This window comes from Amphibalanus amphitrite, unplaced genomic scaffold (genome assembly GCF_019059575.1).
Source record: "Amphibalanus amphitrite isolate SeventyFive unplaced genomic scaffold, NRLGWU_Aamphi_draft 000029F_arrow, whole genome shotgun sequence".
Lineage (NCBI taxonomy): Eukaryota > Metazoa > Arthropoda > Thecostraca > Balanomorpha > Balanidae > Amphibalanus > Amphibalanus amphitrite.
Genome location: NW_024881525.1, coordinates 323,199 through 350,741, shown reverse-complemented (window position 1 = coordinate 350,741; position 27,543 = coordinate 323,199). Strand labels below are relative to the sequence as shown.

Here is a 27,543-nt window from a genome sequence, read left to right as displayed (position 1 = left end):
TTATACGCTCGCTCGATGCGTCCGCCGAGCCGGCTTGCCTCCAATGACGTCATCGGCCGGCCGGCGGCGTTCAAGGTCAAACGGCTGGTGTCCTTACCTGGAGTTCTATAGCCTTGCGACAAACGACAGTCGCGTTGTATTATATTCGGAAGGAACAAGGAAGTCGGAGTGGTGCCACAAATTTTAAACTTAGTCTTAAAAGCATAAGAGCAAAGTTGTAGTTGCTAACAGTCATGGATTTCTCTGACTCTGGAGACAGAGAGAGAGGTTAGTTGGTTGCAAGGCTATATAAGTTGGTTGCTTCTTACAATTGAAACGTTAGGTCTGCATCAGGATCAGCATGCTGAGCAACATCGAAATTGACAGAGGACTGTGCAATTCTTATGGGTTGGAATGGTATCTCTGCTTGCATGTGCATGCTGCTGTTGGAAATAGTTTTGGGGGGTTTTGTAACAACATAAAATGTGGATAGATGTTAAAAGAAGTGAGTGGTAGTTCAGTTTTCATGGCCTTGCATTCCAAATTCCAATTCGTAGCCTTGGCCTTAAAAGGATTGGTGAAAAACATGCTAGTTAGTAATCTCAAGCACACCTCATTATCAGAATACCATGTCAAAATGTCAATAAAATATAATCCATGATTGCACAACGCATTGCAAAACCTTTCAGACAGGTGTCCCCTAGGCAATCTAAACTATGATGTGTCAGGCTGACACCTGCACTGGATCCAGATATTCCTGCTTGATTTCCAGTAGAGGGCAGTCATCCAGTGATAAATGTGATGCCTGTCAGTAGCTACCTATGTTCTTTGGTTGCACAGGGCATATTGATATCACAGGACACAGGATACTGTGCTCTGCCCTGCACTTGTGCTGTGTTTGTGACTTGTCTGCTCAGGCTGCCAACACAGTGATTATGCTTACAGATATCCAAGCTGTATTGAAAAATGCCTGCTGATAAATCTAGCCCACAGGACAACAAAGATGATCTGTTCTGCTGATCCTGAGCATGACTGCTTCCTTCTGAAGTGACAACAAGGCATCTAGGCTTTCATAACCCAGTTTCAGTTTGCATGTACCACCTGAGGAGGGAGGGACTGCTGTCACCTGCAAGGAAGAATGAGACCTTAGCTTAAACATTGATGGACAGCTAAGCTTCCACAAGCAGACAGCTGCCACCATTGCCAAGGCTTTGAAGGCATTTACATATTTGCAGTGATTTGCTGGTCATTCGTCAAAATTGATAAGTGCACCTTGTCGCATCTTTTCCAGACCACGATTCAGCATTTTTCGAGTTCGGTAACGCGATCTAGAGTCCATTCTCCAGAAAAAGACATGAATGATAAGGGGTAGTGCAGGTACGCGCGACCCGCGCGATTCGCATGGTCGCTGGCCTCAGAAACGAGGCCTCTACAAGGCCTCGTCTCCTCGGCCTCCCTTCGCTGCACTACCGCCGTTGTTGTGGAGATACGGACGGTGACCTCTCACCAACCTTTTCATGGACTCCTGGGCGTGCAATTTGAGTCGTTCGTGACAAAACGAATCGCAGGAGGTCACCAGTAAGCTGAATAAGCGTGACGCCAAGTCGCTCTGGAGTCAGGGTGGTAAATACCTGGAGCGCACTGCCACCTTAGCCCTTTTTCACGGCACGCCGCTCCCCTCCGCTACCAAGTACTACTGTTTCGCCCCCCCCCCCTCACTAGGGCGGGTGAAGCCTTTCCCCACTAAGCCTTTCCGATATGCCTTTTACTCGATGTGAGCACTGAGCGGGATCCAAAGGCTGGGTGTCATCTAACTCCAATGACCAACTTAGCTTAGTCTGGTAAAGAAGGTATCTGATGTTTCATGTTAGTGCCATTGTTAGTAACTAGAAATTGTTTTTTTTTCTGAGCATACCTCGCACCTAGGAACTTGTAAATTTATTAGATTTTGTTCAAGGACAGAAATGTTTTACATGCTTGATACCTAGCTAAGATTGTGAAATTATTTAATGTATAAATATGAATAATCAATCCTTATGAGTTATGGAAATCTCCGGTTGGTTATTTGTCAGCACAATGATAGGCATCTCATCGGTCATTGGTGACACGCGCGTTGTTCCTTTTGTTGCCTTGGGAACAAAGGCTTTCGGGAGTACCTACTGAAAGACTTGCATTGTTTATTGGTCATAGTCACGCGCTGTCCCGGCGCGGATGACGTGTTCGGGGTGTGGCGCCGCTCCCCCCCCCCCGTCACCATAGTCGCCCCCCCCTCATCCGGGGTGACGGGTCCACACGTGGTCGGTCCGGCCAGAGCAGCCCGACCCGCCGTCGGCCAGCGGGTCCAGTCTTCGGCGGCGCTCCGTACCGGGAGCGTCAGAGCCAGTCGCGTCGGTCGCCCTCGACGTGTTCTGCCGCGCCCGTACCCGGCCCGCTCCGCCCGCTGACAGTGCTCCGCCGCTGACCGGCAGTGATGGTGGTGAACGCCGACATGGAGTCCGCCGACAGCGATCGCAGGCCCCTGCTGGCGCCCGCCGGCGCCGCCCCGCCCGTCGTCAAGACCTACAAGCGACGCTGGTACATCCTGGCCGTCTACTCGGCGCTCGGATTCATGCAGGTATGTGTGTGTGGAAGAAAGGGAGGGGATGTAGACCGAGGTGTGACTTTCGCTCCGCTATGCGCCGTTGTTGTCTGCACTCCTTTTTAATTTTCTCTCGCATTATGAGCTGTGAATTCCTGTAACTTACTTTTATCAACGTTCAATTATGCAAATCGAACATGTCATAGGAAGTTTCGGCTTCGTAATCTGCAGCTTTCTGTACTGTCGATTTTGAAATATCAGGAGGGAATGCTCAGAGCGTGATCGACGTATGCCTGGAGCTGCAATACTATGTTGCATTTCATCTTCGTCCGCCTTGCTGACTAAATAACACTACTAAATTAAATTACTGAATAAATGTAGTTTTGCTATGTCACCAATTCCGAATTCGTCGGTTTCAAATGCACCTAATATACTGATAATATCCAGACACCGTTGAGTAATTATACTGAAACCCTCGAGAGTACCTACGTTTTATGTTACGTAATACGTTGTCGTAGTTGGTATGATTTAAGGACGTTAACAATGCCCTTCATCATTTTATGTAAATAGCAATGCACTTTACGCTATATCTTTTGCTTAGTCACTAGTTCACCTCAAACTCGACGAAATCTAGGCCTGGGCCTGTATTCCATGTTGGTCAGGTCTTACGTGTGGGTGTGTTGGAATGTATGGACTTGCCACAACCTCCCTCTGTTTATCGTTGGCATCTGGGTATATCCGCGGTTCAGTCTGGATGTAGCCGGTTATTTCCGAATTCTGGTAGAATAATCAGGTTTTGATCCGGCGCTAGCGAGATCTGGAATTCGTAGATTATGCCATGAATTATTTCCCATGAATCATGACCTACCAAGACTACCCCATTGGTAACTTTCCGTCAAGCTCAGAGTCGGTTTGTTTAGACTTGAACTTGACTTATTGTTGATACTTGAACTTATTGAGTTTTGTTGTTTGCTACCTATATGTTTTACGCAGACCTTCGTTTGAAACTGATAGAACTAACGGACCCCACGGCCATGGATTGCCCAACTTCCCAGTCGCCCGCCGCGCCGGGTCGCCTCGTTGGTTCACCCGGTACGGCAGGGTATCTGACCCCGGCGGCCGGCGCCGCGCGCTCCCTGGATATCCGATATACGAAACCTGACCCGGTCTGGCGCAGGAGTGAGGGAGGATGGACTGGGGAGGGAAAGAGGAGGGATGGAAGGAGGGGAGCTCCCCTCCAGCTGGGGACTGACCTTTGTGGCCAATTTGTCGGGTCTATCAGCTGATTCAGTCGGGGTTGGTCGGTGATGATGAAAGGGGCTACTTGTCCGACCAGTCCAAGTCGCCACTTTTGAAAGTCTTTCGGCTAGTTTCACGAGTTTCAGAATATTTCCAGTACGTATGTTTTTCTTCCTTGTTTGCACAATCCTAGTTAAACTCAGATTGTGAGTGATCCATCGCTATCTACATATCGATAAGTTATCGTTTTCATCATCAGTCGTTGTTTTTCCCTAACCGTTGCCGCCACCGGGTACGAATCCCGGTTAGCGTTATCGATATGAGCATTGCACAGTGACACTGGACAGCCGGCGCAGAATCGTCCAGCAGAAGATGGTCGGTTGGTGTACCGGAATCACGCGCGACGAGTGCGTCACGTCCGGTACAGCGTAGTCTAGTTTTCTGAAATGCCTCCAGCGGATGTGTCCTGGGCTGTCCGCTGCACAGCTGGCCGGTCAGCCGCGGTGACGGACCGTTTGTAGCCGACCGATGTAGCCGTTTCTGTCGGCCGACTGCGAGGCTATAGCCAGGAACAGCCAGCATGCCAGGGTGGTTGAGTCTCGCTTTGGCCCTGCGAGTAACGAATGACTTAGCAGTGTCACCTGTTTTTTTTTTGTGAAGCATCTCGTGCGGAGTAAGTGGCGAGATTTTGTGGCATCTGCGTTTTGGCGATGCTGTGTTTTGGCTTAGGATACCTGGATCGAATAATCAAAGTTGACAAACGACACATAACTGACGCACCGTGTCGATCCACTTTGGTAGAACGCAGCGCTGCCTCAGCCACAAAGATCCTCGCACCGCAGCTGCCAACACTTTTTGTCGCTGTGGGCTTTGTTAATCGGATGGAGGATGCGAAGTTACGGTTTTACGTGGCTATGGGATGCCGGATGCGAAGTTACCGTTTTACGTGGCTACGTTGAATTTAGCTGAGCAAACTGCAGCTCATCTGACGGATTCTGCAGAAAGTCATCCAATAGCGGTTTTGTTTGTTATCACTCTCATGTCGCAATCATTTAGTTTATAAATTATCTATGTTCAGCGGTGTTAGTGTAGTTTTATTGAGATCATATATCATATCAGTTACCCCACCTGATAAAAGGTGCTGGAATCGGTGAATTGCAAGACCATGACAAGACCTTATAGACAGAGCTCACTGGACAAGACTAACCGCTGCACTGGTTGTCTCAAGAATGTATGCACGGATCAAAAGGTCGCAGATCTTGGAGGTCGCTAGACCGAGCGGCCCGCCGGCCATGTGGCCTGTGTGCCCTCTGCGGCCCGTAATCGCTCGATGGGATGCCACGGTCAAGTCATGTGGCGCGTGCCGCTTGTTTAGACTATAGCTGGTCCTGGCGCCGTGTGGGTACGCCTGGAGGCCACTTCTAGAGGTGCAAACCTTACAAAAGATAGTCTCGCGTCTACGCTACCAGAGTGGCAGTGGAAGTTTTCCAACCCGGGACACATGCAGGCATATGTCTAGCTTGTCTGAAAAGGATTATTTTACTGTTACTGGAATGATGTATGAAATTCTGGGTGGCGATCAGCCGCCTGCATGTTGGCTGAAGAGACACACTAACGAAACATTGCATCTCTAGCCAGAGATTTATGTCCCTCGGGTGCCCCTGGCCTCTTTCACGAAGACCAGGCCCATCTCTGACCCAGACCAGGGACTCTGACCCGATGCTGGTCTAAAAGGCTGACGGTCATTTTCTGCCGGTGACTGATGACACCCTGCAGCTCAGACCCATAACAGGGAAATTCTGACCCGACACTGATCTGTGGGCATAGGACTGGTTGTTATTTTGTGTCAGCGGCCGGTAACAGCCAGCAGCTCAGACCCCTTAAATCACAAATAATATCTACCACGATAGTGCGCTAAGTCAGCTGCACATCTTGACAATGCTAGTGATAGCTCAAGTCATGTTTTCCAACACTGCGATCCTGCCGACTGTCAGTGACGGATCACAGCCGGCAGTCCTGACCGCTGTAGGGGTCGGCCGGCACGCCCCGATCACACCGAACCCGCGTGCTAATGTGCACGTGGTTCATGGGCCAGCCCGCCTCGGCAGCCCACGGCTGGTGCCCTGTCGAGCGCCCTGGGTATGGAGGTCACGCTTATGTCACGTGATTACGGCTCAATGAAGAGGTCGTTCGGGCGAGATCAGACGGGGATTTGTATGTTCCACGCCCTGAGATCCGCAGGTTAGACTTACTGTAATTTTTACTTAGATACTAGTATATTCTACACTGCGCGCTTAGTCTCCGAGCTAGCCGTAGGGTGGCTAGCCTAGCTACCGGCTACGCCTTTAGCCAGGCTAGCCGTTATCGTCAGGGTATTTTATGGACAAAAAGTATTATTCAGTGGTGACATGGAACGAAATGATGGCATGGTGAACTTGTGATTATTTTGTGGTAGTTTCATCATCTGTTTATGACAGCTGCTTATGAAACGTGAGAACATGTGGCAGGCCGAGGGCAAACGTTTTCTGTTTTTGTGTGTGTGTTTTTTAAGGCGTGACTTTTAACAATAATAAATGTTTAACGCTGAACTGATCTACTTATTCCAGTTATTGTAGGCCGCACTCAGTCTTTTAAGTTAACACCGGGACCACATTAAACAAAACGTTGGAGTTGGGACAAACCTCGGATCACTACCCCACGCGCATCTCTCAGGCGGGCGCTTGTACCCTTGACAGGCGCACCAGACACTCCCTGTTGTAAGGCGTTTGACGCAGGCCGGCATTTAAGATTTTAAGTCACGGCCTGGGCCATCTCGACTGCTGTCTTATGTCAACGATGAACTAACACGACTGTCTGATATACATACAAAGATACAAAGATCATCGGCTTGGTCTATGTGGAATTTTAACGGGAGGCGATAAAAATTAAAAATGTTGCTGCCGTACCTCAAACAGCTTATCCCATTCTGCGTGATAAGTTTTAACTCTGTGCATTTTGATGAATGTTTTAATCGCCTCGAAGTTTGAGGGCTTGGCTGCTTCGATTTCCACACACTGTGCTATCACGCTGCCCCTGACAGATGTCGTATGCTCGCGGTGTGCCCGCAGTGTGTGCCTGTACCTGCTAACGTTTTACCGAGATTATGACCGCAATGCCCCTGTCGTGTGCCCACAGTGCGCCATCTGGAACACATGGGGACCGATCACGGAAGCAGCACTGGTGGCGTTCCCCGGCTGGGGAGAGCTCACCATCTCCAGTCTCACCAACGTGGCTCTTATCGCCTTCATTGTCTTCATGGCGCCCTATTGCTGGCTACTCGACAAAAAAGGTCAGTTCCCTGCAATCAATTCATTAAAAACCTACGGGCGGCCACTCGGCAAAGAGCCGGACCCTCTCAAGCAAAACACATTGCCATCGCGACAAAAACTCGTTCTTGCTCTGAGCTGCCACGGTCCGGTGCCACGGTCTAACAAGTGAAGCAGAGCAATATCAGCTGGATCGTGGTTCCTGGTCCCCGGTCGAAGGTCCATTAGCCCATGGACTGTCGGCTAAACAGAAAGGGTCCAGCGTGGATCACGGTTCACTGATTTGCTGACACTGACATCCCCCAGGGTAGGACGAGTCGCAGACAGCGTTGATAGTAGGGCCGCTGGGGCTTGGCGTTCAGTAGGGCGGTGATTGTGTGTAATTCAGGTGACTTCGATAACAGTGATGTCATTACATTTTTACTTTCATAAATTTGGTTCGAATGGATGAATGGATAGCTATGACTGCTCGCGACCCACGTGACTCCTGCCGTGATATCGTGCCCTGGACACCAGCCGTGACTCCACGTCCGTGTCTCCCTGCACCGCAGGAGTCCGTCCGGCCGTGGTTCTGATGGCCGCGTGTCTGGCAGTGGGCACCGCCCTGCGCTGTATCACTCTACAGCAGCCCTTCTTCAACATGTGAGTACCGGGCAGACGGGTGGCCTAACCCCGCTCTGGGGCGTGAGTGTCGCCGGGTCAGTGGTCGAGTCATACCTAACTGCTCTGAGTCTAAGCTATCAGAGGAATTGGTGCTGTTAGTTTGCTGCTGCAATGTGGTGTGGCTGCTCCACATTAACACGGCATCACGTGATAGTTGATGGCTGGCACCGAGCTGAACATGACTGACGGAGCGGTCATTAGGTCCATCGTCCATCGGCTGAAAAGGAGTGAGGGCTGACGTAACAAGGGTGTCTAACTAACGTTCTCTTGCTGATACTGGTTATCGCCGGCTTTGGCCCGAAAAAAGAGTCAGCGAGGTGCTATCTTCTGTTTGGCGGAAACTGAGATAGTCTGTGGGCTGGACCATTTCCTCATACCATTTACCCGCGGAGTGCTTTGTTGTTGTTCCGATATCTTTGCTGATTGTATCCGCAATGTTTATGTGATTACAGTATCTCTAAGTGTCAGGCGGTAGGCCAGTAGTCCGTCTGACTACATGTGATACGGGAGATGACGTACCGCAGATAGGGTTACGCCTCCTGCTATCACATACATACTCTGTCTGGAATTCGTATTTGTGTTGATATTGATGCAGGTGTCGTGTCGCAAATAGGGTTACCCCGGAGGTACTACATATGCTCTCCTTCTTCGAACTAGCTTATTTTGTGGTCCTTCGTATGCATCCAGCTAGCACCATGAAATACGTTGCCTGGTCAGTGGGCACAGACCCCGGTTGGCTTTGTTCAATTAGCCAATTTCTAATTATATCGAAGAAGTATCTGTCTGTTACCTATCTCATTGTCAGCACTGCTGGTCTTGTTTTCCAGCTGGCGTCTAACCCCTTCGGAATCATATACCATGGTACAGATCTGTTACACAATCGTCCCCTGTCGCCACCCGCCCGCTCGATGCCCTCCGTGTGTGTTGTGCCGATTGTATAATGGCGAACGGTTCGCGGCCGTGTTAGTCACGGAAGGCTACCGTTGCGGCCGGTCCGTGCCACCTCGGCGCGGTGTGGCTGGGGTCGTGTGCTGGCGGACCGATCACGTTACCAGCTGTGTGACGGTGGTGGGGTTAGTGACTACTCTAGGCAGTGACAGGAGTCCGTACCGTGGGTAGGTCGGACAGTAACATCAACAAGTCAGCACAAACGCGTAATTGTTCGCGCTGAAACAAGCATTTGTCAAACTATGTGTCACCCGAACCCCAAGTGCGTCGTATTTTAATCGGGTAATATCCTGCGACGCACGAAGCCTTTGTCTTTGAGTCCTGATTACGGATGACTTAGTTCGTTGCGGCTGTGCTATTTCTGTCTCATCAGCGCGTTTTTCTGCGCTAAGATTCAATGCAGCTGTCCTAAAAACTTACACCGATAGCACAGATCTCGAGTGTGATAACTGATAACCGCATGTAGCGGCTTGGACTGGAACTAAATTAAAGCACACGCACACACGATGGCTTGCGAGCTCATGAAGAAACACCGATACATAATGGCCACTGAACGTGAACCGCTGACCACTGACCACTGAACAATGACCGCTGACCACTCACCGTCAACCATTCAGTGTTGACTGCGCTGACAGCCTCCGATTACTCGCTGGCAGCCACAACGGGCAGTTGTGGTTTTGCGTTCGTAGTCCCACTGACCACCCACGGCTGGCCGTTCACTGTTGAATCCTGACTCCAATGATTCCATTTGACTCGCCATTGACAGCCATCTATCCCTTTGCCGCCAGTGTCGCGTTCGTGGCCTCTGTGCTGACTCCCCCAATGAACACCAACTGCTCACCATTGAAGGCGAACGCCTCCCTTTGTGGGCAGTTTCGCGTTCATTGCCTCTGTGCGTGCTGACGGTGACCCCCTCTGTTGCAGTTTCGCGTTCGTGGCCTCCGTGCTGACGGGCGTGGCCGGCATTATGGCGATGGCGGCACCGCCGTATATCTCGGCCATGTGGTTCGCGCCTCACCAGCGCACCACAGCCACCGGTGAGTCGGGCACCAGGTAGGGACGGTCGCTCATTGTAAAGGGGTCTGCCGCACTATGGAGGAGTAGTCCTTCTCTAGCGGACAGGTGGTCCCTGCTGCAGAGGGACGGTTCCTCTCGGCGGACGGGTGGTCTATCATTGCGGAGGAGCCAGTGACAGGTCGGCCCTGTGAGTCGGGAGGGGTAGTCGCTGGTGCTCAGTTTGTCTGTGGTCGTGATTCAGGGTCATAGATACTTTGTAGGTGGATTTGAGGTCAATATGCTGCCAAATACGATGTTCAGTGTTAGGTGTTGGTTTGCCCATGCATTCCTTTGGTGTAAAAATCGCTGCTATTAGGAGTCCTTATTTGGTGGATTGAAGTGTGTAATGTGTATTTATCGTACGCTGTCTTGATGGTACCAGCTTGCTGCTGCTGGGTTACCAATTGTGTCCTGTGATCGATAACACCTTTTGTTCCGGCACGCAGGAGTACCGAACGTGCTGAACCAGCTGGGGATGAGCGGCAGCTTCTTGCTGGGCCCGCTGGTCGTGGCGCAGCCGAGCAAGAACCCGCCGCCCGGCCCGCCCAGCAACACGACGGGAAACGTCACAGGTTGGTGATTGTGGAGTCAGGGATCGGGGAGGATAGTCACGAGTCAGGTCGGGAGACGGGGCGGGCAAAGTGTGCCGGGAAACGCAACACGCTAGCCAATCAGGTCATTGGTCACTCACGATGAGACTGAACGTTGAACCTTATTACGTCACATATGCGAGTATCTTGCTTCTGCTTGTAACTCCTATCTAGTGTTGAGTCCATGGGACTTAACATGTGTTCAGGACTGTAGGTGTTGTAATAATTGTATTGTCGCTCATCAAAGTAAAATTACTAGAGTCATGTATTGCGCTCGAATGTTATTCGGAGACATTTAAACGCATAATTCCACAAGTTATCGTTGTCGGTCAGATTTTTCAGCGTTCTCTCGACATCACCCATTACCCACGTATCACCTCTCACGTTTCCGCGGCAGGCGTGGCGACCGCGCTGGCGGCCAACCTGGCCGGCGCGGCCGAGTCACTGCTGGACGAGTCGGCCCGCTGGATCGGCGTGGTGTCGTCCAACGTCACAAACGGCACGCACCCGACGCCGGCCGAGCTGCGCTCCGACATCATGGACCTCATGTACATCGGTCAGTGGAAGAGCCTGGTGGCGCTGCCGCCTCCATCATGCCTCATCCCTCACACTGCCTCTACGTCCATCACTCTCACGGGACGGGATAGTGGGGTGGTATTTTTTCAGAAATGTTGTATGAGGAGAAAGCAATTGCGGAAAGTTAAAGTCCGAGCGGGCAATGACAGGAAGCTCTTGGTATTTCTAGACGTTGCAGAAAATGCGTTGGTATTGCGTCATTTTTATTAGCCCTGCGGCCTGTACAGCTGTCTAATGCGCCTTGTGACCTGAATGCCCTCCGGGCCAACTCTAGGCTCTGTTTCTGTGAACGGCCGCCGTTGCCAGGCCGGACGGTCTGCAGTGAGGGCGTGTGACGGTACGCAGGCGCCGCTGTCCGCCGGACCGCCTCAGATGTGACCGTGGTACGGTCACTGCCACGAGGCAGCGCCTATTTACACAGACAGGTCACTGCACAGCGTCAAAGACGAGACTTATGGGGCACGCGAGTCACAGATCTGGCTTGGTTGCCATGGAAGCCAGTTTGCAGTCCGTCTGTTCTTTGCTTGTCAAACCAGCCCATACAATAACTTCGCGGTATAGATGTCGCCTAGAAACTCCTTGACAACTTTTACTCTAGAAATGCAAAAACGGGACCAGCGCCGATGACAAAAACCGCTAACACCCCACTGGATATTTTGATAGTGCGTCACAAAACAGGGTGTGTGGCGACCACTGGCGCGTAGCTCGGAGGAGGCCTAGTTCGTTTTTCGCTGCTCTGGACGGTCTGCGGTTTAGCGCACTCAGTACTCACTACTCGAGTTATAAACTTTTGTGTCGAGCACGACGGTTAAGATTCAAGAGGTGCTGCCAATCTATCGCGAGTGCAACGGTATTGCTTTTAAAGGCCTGCGTTCGCCTTATCTAATTTAATTCAAATTCTGGTCATGTTATTAATGTTCGTCTTCAAAGACAGCACATCTTACCCCCCATCTTCATTTGACCTCTCGCACCCGAGCACTGTCCGTACCCCTCCGCCTTTGACCCCTCGTAACCAGCTGCTGAGCTGGGTTTATCTGTGCCGTGTGACCGTCGTGGAGACATGCTGTGTCAGGCGTGGGTCCGACGGGGCGGTGTCTTTGAGTGCACCCAGACCTGGAGGGGGGGGGGGGGACTGAGGAGGCCCTGTGGGGGCCCGGGGTGGGTAGTTCGGGTGAAATTGTGGCAAATGGTACTGCTGTTCTAGCAGGAGCTCGAATGCTCTTTGCAGCTGGACTTGATATTTTTGTCTCGGAGATCTGAACGGTGTGTTCTAACTAGATGCAATTTTATTTGGTTAAGATGCTATGCGAACTTGGGAGCCGTCATACAAAGTTTGGAACACGTTTTGAGCAATATAACCGCCCAGCGCATATTCTTTCTACCATCATATACCCATTGAGCTGTGGCAGCGGACTGGCCCGCGGTGGCGCCGCCCCTCAAATGTGTTTATGCCGGTCACCGTGTCGTGTCGGCCGCCACTGGCCGCTGCGCCGGCGTCTGAGGCGTGGCTGGCATCTGTCTGACCCAGTTGTTCAGTCTGGCTCGGCGTGGCACAGACGTGTAGGGGCGTCTCAGTGACCTTTAATCTCCTCCGATCACGGGGTCACGCCCGGGGCGGTCAAGGGCTGATGGGGGCGGTTTCCACTGCCATGTGTCATCCCTTGGGGCACTGGGATGTCTCCTGTCAGTGTTACTTGATTCCCCTCCCTATCTGCTCTATTAGGGTGACCGGTTTTGCAAGAAGTTTCGAAAAGTTTTGCTCCCCAGGTCTAATCTAACGTATTTGGGGGTGCTGATCACGAATCCGGCGGAAAAAATATAAAATTCGAACTTTTTTTGACCGCCCCGGCTCTTTGAATATTTCCGGTTTTCTTAATTTTTGCATGTTTTTGAATAATATGATGAATGTAATGAAAAAATATGAACAATGTATCGCTAAATGCATGTACCAGTCGATTCGGCATACAGCGACGTCGAAATCGGCACGCCGCCTGCCTCACCGGCCTCGCAGGAAAGCATAAGGCTCGGAAGGTTTGCGTTAGTTACCCGATTCTCTCCATAGATGGCGCTGGCGTAGCCACCCGCCGGCCGGTCGTTGCCGTGCCGTTCACAGCCCCGGCGGTCACTTGCGACCGTCGTGGTCGTTATGCTACGTCTATCAAAGCACGACAGAAATGTTCACTTCATTTTTATGTTACTCCAGACATATTTTACACCTAATGTTGAATTGGATAAATGACTATCGTGAATTGGCGAAATAGTGGAGTGCGCTCGGGAGCCATTTACAATAGCGAGGAACGTAGGTGGATTGATCTGAGTAACATATGACACTGCGTTCACTGTTGATATGAAGTTTATTCACACCATGTAGTCGGGTGACATGAGAACAAAGTGACTAACATACCTTGTGTGCGACACATGGATGAAGCTAATGCTACTTTTTCATTTTGTTTCGGTAGGCCCGTTTGTTCAGAGCGTAGCCGTCCTGTCGGTCTGCGCCTGTTACAGCTGTGACTGATTCGGTGGTCAGCTTTACAGCCCTTTCGGTGGATTGGGTATGGCAGGGGGCCCCCGTTTTAAGGGGAGTCTGTAGAAAGTTGTTGTTGGTTGTTGGTGTTCCCCTCAGGGCCGGCTGGGGCCGGCCTGTAACCCCGTGAGGGGCTCCTTGTGGCGGAGGTAGCCGGCGGCCAAGGCCGCCACCAGCTCGCCGTCCTTCAGCTGCTCTGGTCGGATGTGGATGTTGCCCGTCAGTCGCAGGCGGGCGCCGGCCAGGCACGGGCACCTGAGCAACACATGCTCCGGAGTGTCGGCGCCCTCTCTGCACACGATGCAGCGGGCTGCGGGGCACGCCTTGAGGTTGCACTGCTGGCAGGTCGGGATGGGGCGCCGCCCGATACGGTGCAGATACTGCTCCGAGCGACCCCAGTGCCCGGCCCGCAGCTGGTGGACGTTGACGGCGGCATCCCGGTCGAGGTTGTTGAGCGGAGCCGGCATACGGTCCCGCATGATGTCTTTGAAGAAGCCGGACGGCCATTCCTGCCGCCAGCGGTGGGAGGCGCAGCGTGCGACGGCCTTCGTTAGCGTCCTCACGTCTGTTGCTGCTGCCTCCTGGGGTAGGCCGGAGGCCTCCTTGGCCAGCTCATCGGCCCTCTCATTTTCCCGCAGGCCGCAGTGCGCCGGGACCCACTGGAGGCGGATCGGTGACCCTTGGCTGGAGAGAGCGAGTAGGTCCTCCCAGATGGAGATCCCTAGGTGAGTCGTCTGGGAGGAGGCGCCGCTCTCCAGCATCCTCAGGGCGGCCTGGGAGTCGGTGCAGATGACTATTGGGTCGTCTGCGATGTCGGCGTCGGCGTCTCGGATGGCGTTCAGGGCCGCCTTCAGGGCACACAGCTCTGCCCGCGTACTGGAGCAGAGCTGGCCCGCTGGGACTCGGACCTCCCGAGTCTCTCCCGACGGGAGGGTGATGGTGGCACCGCCCCCGCCCTGGGAGACGCCTCCCTCCGCCGAGCCGTCCGACCATATCCAGGTGGCGCGGGGCGGCAGATGTTCCAATGTGGCCTCTGCCGCTCCCCTCCGTATGTGCGCAGGGGCCGCTCTCTGGCCGCCGGGGCCGACGTCCAGGCAGAACGTCACGGCTTCTCCATCTGCCGTCTGGAGTCCCCCGCCTTCAAGTGGTGGACGGTGTGGGGCCTCGCCCCGACTCGGTGCGTGGACAGCGCCCGAGCCAGCCAAACGGGGGACAACCGCCCCTCCAGGGCGGATGCCGGTGGCCGACGCGCCACCGGCCGTCGTCGTCTGTAGAAAGTCGCGCAACTCATCCTCGCTCATGTGTCGTACACAAGGGGGCTCAATGTCTCGGCCCTCGTCAACCGCTCGCTGCACGTTAACCAGTTCCATATAGTTGTTCGCTTGAACGTTAATTTCCGGCAGCCGGAAGTGCCGAATGGGCTGCTGCTGTGGCGGTGGGGGTGGCAGATTTGGCGGCGGTCGTGGCGGCGGTGCCGGCGGTGGCGGTGGTGGTGGTGGTGATGGCCGCCGCCGTTTCAGACGCCGCTGCTGCTGTTGTGGCGGCGGCGGCGGCGGTGGCGGTGGTGGTGGTGGTGATGGCCGCCGCCTCTGCTTCTGCTGTGGCGGGGGCATGGCATTAGGGCAGATGCAGTCCGCATAATCCAGAGCATTCGTCAAAAAATGCAACGACAGGAGCAGCCGCCGTTCCCGCCCCCGCCACAGCAGAAGCAGCGGCGACAGAGGCGGCGGCCATCGCCACCACCACCACCGCCACCGCCGCCGCCGCCGCCGCCGCCGGCGGCGCCGCCCCCGCCGCCGCCAAAGCTGCCACCCCCACCGCCGCCAAAGCTGCCACCCCCACCGCCACAGCAGCAGCCCATTCGGCACTTCCGGCTGCCGGAAATTAACGTTCAAGCGAACAACTATATGGAACTGGTTAACGTGCAGCGAGCGGTTGACGAGGGCCGAGACATTGAGCCCCCTTGTGTACGACACATGAGCGAGGATGAGTTGCGCGACTTTCTACAGACTCCCCTTAAAACGGGGGCCCCCTGCCATACCCAATCCACCGAAAGGGCTGTAAAGCCGACCACCGAATCAGTCACAGCTGCAACAGGCGCAGACCGACAGGACGGCTACACTCTGAACAAACGGGCCTACCGAAACAAAATGAAAAAGTAGCATTAGCTTCATCCATGTGTCGTACACAAGGTATGTTAGTCACTTTGTTCTCATGTCACCCGACTACATAGTGTGAATAAACTTCATATCAACAGTGAACGCAGTGTCATATGTTACTCAGATCAATCCACCTACGTTCCTCGCTATTGTAAATGGCTCCCGAGCGCACTCCACTATTTCGCCAATTCACGATAGTCATTTATCCAATTCAACATTAGGTCTAAAATATGTCTGAAGTAACATAAAATAAAGTGAACATTTCTGTCGTGCTTTGATAGACGTAGCATAACGACCACGACGGTCGCAAGTGACCGCCGGGGCTGTGAACGGCACGGCAACGACCGGCCGGCGGGTGGCTACGCCAGCGCCATCTATGGAGAGAATCGGGTAACTAACGCAAACCTTCCGAGCCTTATGCTTTCCTGCGAGGCCGGTGAAGCAGGCGGCGTGCCGATTTCGACGTCGCTGTATGCCGAATCGACTGGTACATGCATTTAGCGATACATTGTTCATATTTTTTCATTACATTCATCATATTATTCAAAAACATGCAAAAATTGAGAAAACCGGAAATATTCAAAGAGCCGGGGCGGTCAAAAAAAATTCGAATTTTATATTTTTTCCGCCGGATTCGTGATCAGCACCCCCAAATACGTTAGATTAGACCTGGGGAGCAAAACTTTTCGAAACTTCTTGCAAAACCGGTCACCCTACTGCTCTATATCCTGTCCATGTTACTCAACTCGCCTTTCTCAGCTATTCTTGTTAAGGTTTGCTACTTTAGCCTAAGAAGTGTTTTCTTTTATTATGTGTATTGTGTGCATCATGTACCCCGTGCCGGCGCTGGGCTCGCCAGCCGGCCGCCGAGCAGAGCCGCCGCGCCGCTCTGCGGCACAGCCTGCGTTCAGGGGCACGCGTGCCTCGAGATTGGCCGGTTGACTCACGTGGTTCGAGCTGTAGTCGAGTTAGGTCGCGGCGGTGCGCGGGGAGTTGGGCTCTAGCATTGGACGCGGCCGGGTGTGTCGCTGGATCGCAGTGGAAGGATCGGTCTGCCCGGCCGTTTCAGAAACTCGGATCCACAGATTCATGTATAAACGGCTGTCTGAAAATCGGTAGTCGGTCTGCCTGGCTGTCTACCGGGGTAAGGAGGCTCGTTTATACATGCGTCTGCAAAATTAAGGGATCGGTTTGATCTGCCGGTCTCTGTGACAGATTTGGACCCAACGCACCAACTTAACCATTTCACTTTGTACCCGACATCATGTCGGCTTGAAGGGCGGTATTTTTGGGGTAGTCCTCGAGCATATCTTCTCGGGATTCATTTGTCATATAGGTTAAGGGTAGAGCCGGCACTGCGGCCGTTGCTCCGCTGGCGATGGGTGGCTCTAGTCTCTGACAGTGGGTGTTGTTTTCTGGTGAGTGAGCTGGTTTGTCTGGTTTTCTGGTTGCTAAAATACATCCTCCTGGTGTATCTATACACTCTTTAACTTGGAATTGTAACATAGTCCTCCTGGGGCCGGATGGTCGGTTCGATCGGCTGTGCTGTTATCAGTCGGTTGGATCGACGTTTCGGTCTGATTCTTTGAAACGGTTTATTCGGCTGTGTTGTTATCAGTCGGCTGAATTGGTTTGCCGGTCTAGTTTTGTTTGACACGGTCCGGTCGGCTGTGTTGTTATCAGTCGGTTGGATTGGTTTGTAGTCTAAGTTGTTTGATACAGTCCACTTTAAATACTTGGCATACAATTTGGCCTAGCTTTGAACCATGGAGGATTTGTTGGCGACCAGAACCAGACTCCGCTCAAAGGCGACCCGGCTTTGTAATGACCTCCGATCGTATCGAGAGGCAGATCGTACGACGGTGGATCCTGACCAGCTTGCCCTCAAGCTTCACCACCTGGAGAAGCTGCGCCATGAGATGGAGGGTGTCCAGGGTGACCTGGATAAGCTGGATCAGTCAGATGATACCAACCACTTGCAGATTCTTGAGGACGAGATGTTTCTCGGTTCGCGCCTCCTTTCTCGCCTTGAGAAAGCTGAACAAGCGCCAGTCAGGGTTGACGCTTCAAACTTCGCGGGAAACGCAGACTTCAAAACGTCCCTCACCGTGAAAATTCCCATTTTTCATGGTGACGTAATGCAGTGGTCTGAATTCTGGGACTTGTTTGCCATATCTGTTCACAACAACTCAGGATACGCTCTTGTCCAGAAACTCGTGGTACTGAAATCGCACCTGGCAGGTGATGCTTTGCGCTGCATTGAGGGCATTCCAGTGTCGAGTGACGGCTACCTTCAGGCCGTGGCCGCGCTCAAGGAGCGGTTTGAACGGGATGATGTGCGGCGGGAGACACTGATGCGTGACCTCCTGAACCTGCAACCCGTTCGACACGGCGACCTTAAAGGCATGCGGTCATTGATCGATCACTTGTCTGCGCGTACTCGAGCGCTCAGTACACTTGGCGTCCACCCAGAAAGCTTTTCGAGTCTGTTGCTGCCAGTCGTTAAGGATAAGATCCCTGAGGATTGGCGTCTAGAGTGGGTCAGGAGAGAGAGTGGAGACTTTACGGAATTTCTACACTTCCTCAACCGTGAAATACGGCTCCGAGAATCAGCAAAAGGGGTGTCAATGGTGCAGACACGACCCGTGGCCCCGTCCGCTTCCACTCAGTCTGTTACAAGCATTCTCACTGCGCGGCGAGAGCCCGGCTCTGAGAAGCAGAGGCCCCCTCACGGGCCAAGGACCGTGATGTGTCCTGTTTGTCAGCAGGCGCAGCACGGTCTAGAGAGGTGTGACAAGTTTCAAACCTTCAATCTGGAAGCCCGTTGGGAGACTGTGAAGGCAGTGAGGGCGTGTTTTCGGTGTCTGAAGTATGGACATCAGGTTCGGGACTGCAAGTGCAGTTGGTGCACGGAGTGTGGCGGGCCGCACCACCCCCTGCTCCACAATCATCGTCCCTCGCCATCGAATTCACCCAGCAACCAGTCGGAACTGTCGCCTGGGGCTGTACCTTTCTCTCCAGCACATCCTACTGACAGAGTGGCGCGCCCTGATGGCAGCCCAAGTGAACTCACGGGGCAGAGTCGCCACCGGTACAGTGCCAGTACGGCAAATGAGAAAGCACATTTCTTCCAGACGGCTCTCGTAAACGCTGTGGGACCCAAGGGTAGCCGGAAGGTCCGTATCCTCCTAGACGGAGGGTCCGACTCCTCCTACATCAGGAGCTCGCTGGCAGAGGAACTCGGTCTTCCCAGCACCGGCACGGCTACCTTTGCCTGCCTCGGATTTCAGGAGAAGGCTGAGGAGGCTCGCTCGTACGACAAGGTACAGGTGGAGCTCAGAAGCCTGTTTGGTGACTATTCTCTGAAACTTGACATGTGGAGCACAGATCAGCTGTGCTCGCCCCTTCCCACCTCTTCGCCACCCCCTGTTCCTGCCGGTCTGGATCTGGCCGACGACTTTGGTGGTGGCGAAGTTCATGTATTGATCGGCCTCGACAATCTTTATCGAATCGTGCTGTGGGGACAGGTGGAACTTGAAGAAGGGCTTAGAGCCATAGAGACTGTCTTTGGCTACGCCATTCACGGGTACCGCGGCGACGTTTCGCTGATACCGACCGGTCACCAGTCTTCCCACTGTCAGCTGAGACAGGTGAGGAGTCTGGATGAAGTGAGGGTCGGCCAAAATGAGGCCATGGATGTGGATGGCATGCTGCCTGAGCCACACTGGGACAAGCCTGTGGGCTGTTCCAATGAGATGAATTTGACGATGCAGTCGGATGAGCGTCCACCATCCGATCATGGTTCCGCAAAGGCGGGAACCCCGCAGCAAGAGCTGTTCAATGCAAAAAAGCCTCACCTGAGCGGTGACGACCTGCATAAAACGATGACTACTAAGGGTGGAGACACGACTCTCTCTGTCAAGGGGTCAAATGATGACACAAAACAAAATGGTGATGGCGGCGCCGGGCTGTCGCCAGGCAAACGCGACTCCTGGGCTGTCGCCCGGAGTCAGGGTCTCAAGCCCTCATCGCATGTTCCTGTGGAGTTCGTCCAATCATCTGCCGTGGACGAGACGGACCGGAGCCAATGGAGTGCTGTAGCACCCCGGCGGCCTCGCCGATGCCTGTCGGCTCCGACGCGAGACCGTCGGCAGCCGCCTCCGAAGAGCCGACGTCTGCGGCGCCGCTGGAGGAACGACGAGGCAAGATGGAGGTGGAGCCGGAGCTGGAGGACGACTGCCCCACTGGAGGCACCGTCTCTTTTCACAGCATTCCCACGTCTGTGGAAGAGGAGAAAGAAGAGGACGTAGCCGAGGACGCTGGCCCCCCGGCTCAAGGACCCATGGCCGGCTGCGGAAGGCCTGACCAGGCCCAAAAGGACTGCCGCAAGTTGGCGTGCGGCCAGTGCCGTGATGTGTGTTTTGTTTGTGATTTGTGCGCGCGTTGTGACTAGTGTCGAAAATGTGTTAACTTTTTGTTCCCACATTTTGGTGGGGAGGATGTTAAGGTTTGCTACTTTAGCCTAAGAAGTGTTTTCTTTTATTATGTGTATTGTGTGCATCATGTACCCCGTGCCGGCGCTGGGCTCGCCAGCCGGCCGCCGAGCAGAGCCGCCGCGCCGCTCTGCGGCACAGCCTGCGTTCAGGGGCACGCGTGCCTCGGGATTGGCCGGTTGACTCACGTGGTTCGAGCTGTAGTCGAGTTAGGTCGCGGCGGTGCGCGGGGAGTTGGGCTCTAGCATTGGACGCGGCCGGGTGTGTCGCTGGATCGCAGTGGAAGGATCGGTCTGCCCGGCCGTTCCAGAAACTCGGATCCACAGATTCATGTATAAACGGCTGTCTGAAAATCGGTAGTCGGTCTGCCTGGCTGTCTACCGGGGTAAGGAGGCTCGTTTATACATGCGTCTGCAAAATTAAGGGATCGGTTTGATCTGCCGGTCTCTGTGACAGATTTGGACCCAACGCACCAACTTAACCATTTCACTTTGTACCCGACATCATGTCGGCTTGAAGGGCGGTATTTTTGGGGTAGTCCTCGAGCATATCTTCTCGGGATTCATTTGTCATATAGGTTAAGGGTAGAGCCGGCACTGCGGCCGTTGCTCCGCTGGCGATGGGTGGCTCTAGTCTCTGACAGTGGGCGTTGTTTTCTGGTGAGTGAGCTGGTTTGTCTGGTTTTCTGGTTGCTAAAATACATCCTCCTGGTGTATCTATACACTCTTTAACTTGGAATTGTAACAATTCTGTCCATGTTACTCAGCCCATGATTCCTGTCCTTATTTGCTGTATTGTGTAATGTGTGTGCATCCTGTTTCAACCATATTTCGACCATCCTTCTTACAAACGTCGGCCTATTCTTACAGACCTTTGGGACTGTCCCATCGCCGCAGTCCGGGTCTGTGATATCAGCCTGTATGATCGGGGCACCTTCATATTCCCATTATACCACTTACACGCTAGACACTCAGGGTGAACGAGGGGCGGCGCTGTGTCACTGGTATACACAGAGGATGGTCTGTTGACCGCCAGATCCCCCTGCGTGCTGTCTCACTATGTTCGCCCCGGTTCCATGTGTGTCTGCTGGAGATATGGGACAGATTGTGGCATGAAAGGCCTGATTGTGGTGTTTGTAGGCCTTGAACTAGAAGAGTTTGGTCAAGGCTTCTTAACGGAAGTGTTATTTTTTCTGACCGACTGTTGCCCTTTCATTATTCCAATGTTCAAGCCCTATAACCAGCCTATAGAAATCAAATCGACGTATGCTGTTGTTGACGGTCATGATTGTCTAAGCCATTTTCTTCTCTTATAGCCCTTCTCTACCGGCGTGGTCTAAGGTTTCTTTATCCATGCAAAGTATTTGACATACCGCAAGATGTTTTCTGCCTGCTAACCAGTCCCATCGTCTGCCCTCAGACGCCGGTATCTGCCTGGTGTTGTTCGTCATGACTTTGGCGTACTTTCCGTCCCGCCCGCCGCTGCCGCCGTCCATTTCTGCTTCCACCAACACCGTCACCTTCCGAGAGGGACTCGGCATGGCCTTCAGGTGCGTATTCGGCAGGGACTGGCTTTGTGAAGGTGTGGTTTAGAGCGGGGTACCGAGTGGGGCTCAAACTTTAAACTTCCGTGAGGGATTTGGCATGGCATTTAGGTAAGTATCGGCTGAACCAATGTGTGGTATAGACTAGAGTGAGGTACCGAGTTCGGTTTAGACTTAACAGGGGTTCACAGGGGACTGGGCATGGCCGTCAGGTGGGTATTCGGCGGAAATCGCCTGTTGGAATGTGTGTTGTAGAGCGAGTGACCGAGTAGGGTTCAAACTTTGAACTGGGACTGGGGATGGCATTTAGCTGAGTAACTGGAAAGGGTATCTTCATAATTCATTCCTCGGTATTGAAGGACTGCGTGTCGGTACAGAGTGGAAGATCGAGATTGCTTCAAATCAGAATCTTAGTAGGGAGAGAGTGGTTATGGTATTTAGGGGGGTTTCTGGACGGGCTAGGTAAGAGGGCTCTGAGGGAGGTTACGGAACTATAAAAGCTAAAATTCTGCAATGCCATGAGTGGAACAAGATGTGTACTTGTAATTCGGATGTCAGTCGTGAGTCGTAAGTTGTTTTCCACTGCGGAAGTGAACCTCCGTTTTGTGCACACCTGTTTTTTAGCCCTGTCTCCGCTTGTCGCGACTCCGATCTGACACTGACTGTGTTTGTCCCTCGGCAGACACCCGGACCTCATCTGTATCGTGCTGGCGTACAGCCTGTCCCAGGGCGTGATGGGCGCCTGGTTCGGCATTCTGGACATCAACGTGCGCCCTCTGGGTGTCACTGAGGTACGATCGTGCGCCCGACCTTTGGAAACGCCAGAACACTGAAGTACTTGTGAAGGGATGTAGTTGGCTTATGACGAACGAAAATCAAATCGATAAATCTTAGGATCATATATATGTTATCGGGTATCGCTTCTACTGCGAACTCACTGGTAGCGGTGTTGGTGTCACGTTCTGGCCTCTTTTTGCGTCTGCGGTAGAAGCTGATCAGATTTGTCGACAGTGCCGCCATCTGCATCGTATCCATCTGTCTGTCTACCGAAATGTACTGGTGTCTCACTAACGTGCTGTATTCTGGCGACTCGGTCATACCGCACTTTCATGTCAATATCTCGGTGCGATCGCCATTATGTCGACAAGTCCCGCGTCGCCGCCGCCCCACGCTCACCACCATTCTCTCACTCCCCGTATTTCAGAACGAGGCGAGCATGATGGGTATGTGGGCGGGCATCTGCTGCTGCGCGTTCGCGCTGGTGGTGGCGCGCCTCACGGACATGTTCCGCGGGCACATCAAGGCCACCATCATCGGCCTACTGGTGGTCGGCCTGGCCCACTGGTGCTGGTTACTGGCGATCGTGGCCGGCTGGGCACCCTTCTCCAACGGTTAGTGGCGCCGTGGAAAGGCGTGGCCTCTGTCGTGGGCTGAGGTCGGGTTTATAGAGGCTGGGTTTGGATATTGGGTGATATGTGTGTTCTTCCATTTCGCCGGACTTGTTCTGAGATTTCTAAGATAGAAGTAGTCTTAGCTTTTGACCACCGCATTTTGTTGAAATTTATGGCGGCTGGTCTACCAATACCAGAATAGACCCCTATCCCCTCGACCGACTGACCGAGCGCTCCCTGCGCTTTCCGTCCACTAATGCCGTGACAGGTCCTCCGGGTGTCCAGAAAAAAAAGATACTACGGAAATTAAGTCGCATTCATTAACGCACGTGCCGATTTTGTTCCAACTTCACGTGCTTATAGTGCAAGATTTGGCAAAACTCATGAGCACTGTAATGCGTCGTTGGGAAGTTGTCTGTCTGCCCTCCGAGATGGTCAACATGACCATCAGTCACCTGCAGACCGTGCTAGTGCTGGAGCTGATCCGCCGGAAGGCCGCTCACATTGAGTATCTGCTTTGAGGAGCTGCCGCGACTAACCAAAGGGTTTATATGTCATGTGGCACCTGCTGTCTGTTTTGCCATATTTTTACGAATACAAGCATGTGCCAGTTTGAAATGTGCGGCGTTTATTTTCGGAATTACAGCAAATAATAATAGTATCCGTTTTTCTGGACACCCTGTACCTCTACCCTCCTTGACTGAACGCTGTATCGCCCGCCCACCAGTAGCGGTCCACCCCCACCCTCTCTCAGTGCCCATGACCCCCACCCTCCCTGACTGATCGCTGTGTGCCCTCCGTCCGCCAGTGCACCTGTTTTGCGCGGTGCTGGTGGCCATCTGCTGCACGTACGCCGCCTCCCCGCTCCTCTTCGAATACGCCTCTGAGGTCAGCTACCCCATCCCCGAGGACGTCGTCGGAGCCACCATGAGCTTCACATTCAACCTGGTCGGCATGCTCTACCTGCTGTTCTTCCTCAACAAACGACTTGGTGAGTCGGAGTCATTGGGCGGGGGGTAATACTTGTACAGATAGAATTGGTAATTTGTTGTCCGGTGTATCGAATTCATTGAGTGCCTGGTATTACTCGCTTAGATAGCATTTGAAATATAATTATATCAGTAATAGGTACCTAAATCAGTCATTCATTTCACAGCATTTTTTTGCTTTGACTTTGGTGTTGACTTTTTCAATATGTAATCGCGTTTTTTTTTTTAACGTGATTCATATGAGGCCTGAGCTGCTATTCTTGTTCCATGTATCTCTTCTCAAATACATGTACCTGTTATTGAAGGCTCGCTTAATTTACGTTTACCTCCACGTTTTGTATCCCGTCTCCGTCTCTCCGCCAACTGCTGTCTAACTGCCCTCCCCCGTGCGCGCCTCCTCAGCCGAGCAGACAGTGTGGCTCAACTACTGCCTGGTGGTGGCCACGGCCATACCCATCGTGCTGATGTTGCGCACCAAATCAGTCTACCGGCGCTCGGCAGTTGACGACGCCTCGGTTACGGCGGCCATCACCGAGTCCGTCTCCGGCTACCAGCCGCTCTGATGAAGGCGACGACTGGCCTAGTGTTAGGTGAGAGTAGGGGCCTCTCAGGACGATGCGAGAGGGAGGGACGCCGCCTGTCTCCAGACACAGTCGGCCCTGACTGTCGCAGGGCTGGGACACCCCAGGGAGACATCTGTGTCAGAGTTAGGACACCTCGAGGAGACAGCGCCACCCGGCGGGTTGGATAGCAGCGACACCACTCTGCGGTGTGCCTTTGTGACGGGATGGTGTCGTCGCGACTGCTCTGAGACCGGCGAGGCGACGGGACGGTGTGCCGGCGAAATGGCTCTGCCGTCGGCGTCGGCTGCGGACGGGGAAGTGTTCAGGCCGGCTGGGTTGGTATCGGTGCCCGCTCGCGAGCTGTTATGGTGCCGGCTTTGATGGGAAGCAGCCACCCACTTAGAGAAGAGCTCGGTTGATCTGAGAAAAGCGTCACGGAAAGCTAGACTCAGAGACAGGACATCTTGCCACCTGTTCGAAGTGCTCAATCGGATCACTGCAGGGAGCCATTGGTGCGCCGAGGCTGACTAGATTTGACGCACCCTGATATCAGCAAGTCAATCTTACTCGATCGTGCGCTATCATGCCGTGCCTTCAGCGTCTTCTAAAAGTGTTTGATCTTTTTTCTCCCAATCGCTGCCCATGACATATATGCTGCCTCATTGAATAGGCTGAGTGAGTGAGGACCTTTGAAGTACCATGCATTACCTCAAAGATACTGTCGATTCAGCAGGTGATGCGCCCCTGGGTACCCTGCTTGACAACCAAGTACGGAGAGCTACAGTGTGCGCAGTGTATGTGTGTGAGAAAGTGAGGGAGAGGGAGAAGCTGAGCTCCCTGCACACTGAAAGCGGATGAACTGGCCTGCATGAGTGACAATCGTGGCCGATTCGGGACGGCGATGCTCGGTACTGGCGGTCTGCCGCGTGCTGTGCTCGTGAGTGGCTTCTGGTATGCTGTGCTCGCCAGTGTATATGTGCTGTGCCCTGGTCTGTGGCCTGCGTGCTCGGGCGTCTTTCAAACGCTATCTAGTCCGTGCGGCAGTACCTGATGTGGTCGGCACGGTGTGGACAGAGCTCCCCGAGCCGGGCTGTAGATAACAGCCGTGTGAACGTGACTTTAGGGCAGGGATAGTGTGGTGTTTAGTGACAATATTCCAGTGTGTCTTTGTCCGATGCTGGTTATTTGACATCGGTGGGGTGTGGTTATACTACCCGGTTTATTTTTAGGACAAGGTTTAGTAGTTCTACATATAGTTTGCCAGTTGGAAGATGGTAGCTCTGCGAAAAATGCAGATGTGTGTTGCCATTTTGTAAGTGAATGTGAATCATGTCGCAAAGCTCGTATTTTAGATAAATTGTAGAAATCAACGAGCTCAAAGTTTATGTCGTACAACCTGATTAAATAATGTGTGACGCTCGCCGAGAGACCCAGCTGGCGAGTTTCGAAGCAGTCTGGCTACAACCGGTGACCGCTGGTGCTTCTGTGTTACTATGGTACACTGTGTTATGAAATGCGCGCACTCATTTTACTCTGGTGCGCCACGGACAATGCGACTAGCTCGACCCGTACATATTTTAGCGTGTGTTCATCTATCTCAGAGCGTGTGTGACGTGCGGATGCTGAAATGATATTTAAACCCCATTTTATTCAGTGCGCGATTGGCTGGTGAATCAAGTCCAGGTGTCAACCACCTGTCTATTACCTGGTGGTGGTATGTACATCGGGTCCAAATTCTTTTAAGATCTTATGATAGATATTTATAATAAAAAACCCCTAACAGACCTTCAGAGTGTCTGTTCAGACAAAAGCTAAGTAAATATGCATTTGGTATGACAGTATGGCGCCTTCAAATGTGAGTGCAATCAGCGGTTAAAGGGACAGTATCACCATTTTGATGAAATTTGACATTGCATAGGCCCCACCTTTCTGGTCCGGGAACTGAAGACCGATCCTCGAAGCTCCACACCGTTATCCCGCTATCGCCGCTCAAAGTACGAAAGGTGTACCACACTTTGAATCGTGCTTCACTATCTTCACTGTTTAAATGTTTGCGCCGTTTTGAATTGACCGCCAGTAATAAAACTTTTACCCTGGTCATTTCATCAAATTTTATAAAGCCAAAACGTTTTTCGCACTTATTCATCACCGTTAAATTCATTAAATAGTCGTAGGCAATTTCCGCTGTTTCCTTCGGATTCTAGCGGCTCAACAAAGGAATTCCTCCAGCTTGAATCACAATCTCCCTCCAATGTATGACGTTTATCACGTGATTGTCACGTGATATTTTCTCCCATTGTCAATTGTCACGTCCAATTGTCACTCCCTCCAATTGTCACGTTATATTTTTATAGGCAATACCTAAGGCTACCTCTCCCTAAGGACAACTCAATCAGAAGAACGACCGCGTAAGCGTAGCGTCAATAATGTATTATCTGCGCCAGTTCTGTAGTAATTTTGCATGCTTCCAAACTGGCGGCCATGCTTGTATAGTGGTGGTTCGCTCATGAAAATGAATCATGAAAATGAAATGTGGTTGCAATATTTTTCACCGAGTTCGGTCCTCAAACTATGTTTTTCTGATTCAGAAAAATAAGAAATGCTAGTAAAAAAAAAATCAGCTCCATACATGGACTTTTTTTTCGATGATACTGTCCCTTTAAGCTCGTGTATCGGCGGGTGAGATCTGAACATCAATTCAAAAGCGGACAATCTTGTCGACCATCTCTGAACGTCACCCGATGTGCTGCCACCAGGGCGGGAGGTTTGTTCACACTGGCCGTGTTGACCCACCGTTTTCGTGTCCGCGCCCGCGGTGTCGGCTCCTACCGTCCAGCCTCTGACCGGCAGAGACCGGCCGCTGGGTCGGCACCGGACGGCTGTTGGGATCGCCGGGCTGCTGTGACTCATAACTGACCGTCAATACACACTACACGGAAATAGC

The 27,543-nt window shown here is 52.7% G+C and overlaps 1 protein-coding gene across 1 annotated transcript; it reads left to right on the top strand.

Annotated features, from left to right (window-relative positions):
* The first annotated feature begins 99 nt into the window (after nt 1–99).
* Nucleotides 100–27,543, top strand: LOC122366047 (solute carrier family 49 member 4 homolog). Its single transcript, XM_043337817.1, has 12 exons — nt 100–267; nt 2,448–2,593; nt 6,971–7,124; nt 7,653–7,743; nt 9,637–9,749; nt 10,215–10,340; nt 10,756–10,914; nt 21,533–21,662; nt 22,339–22,447; nt 22,861–23,047; nt 23,856–24,038; nt 24,439–27,543. Exons 1-12 carry the CDS (start codon nt 234–236, stop codon nt 24,597–24,599), a joined length of 1,593 nt encoding a protein of 530 aa, XP_043193752.1. The 5' UTR covers nt 100–233; the 3' UTR covers nt 24,600–27,543.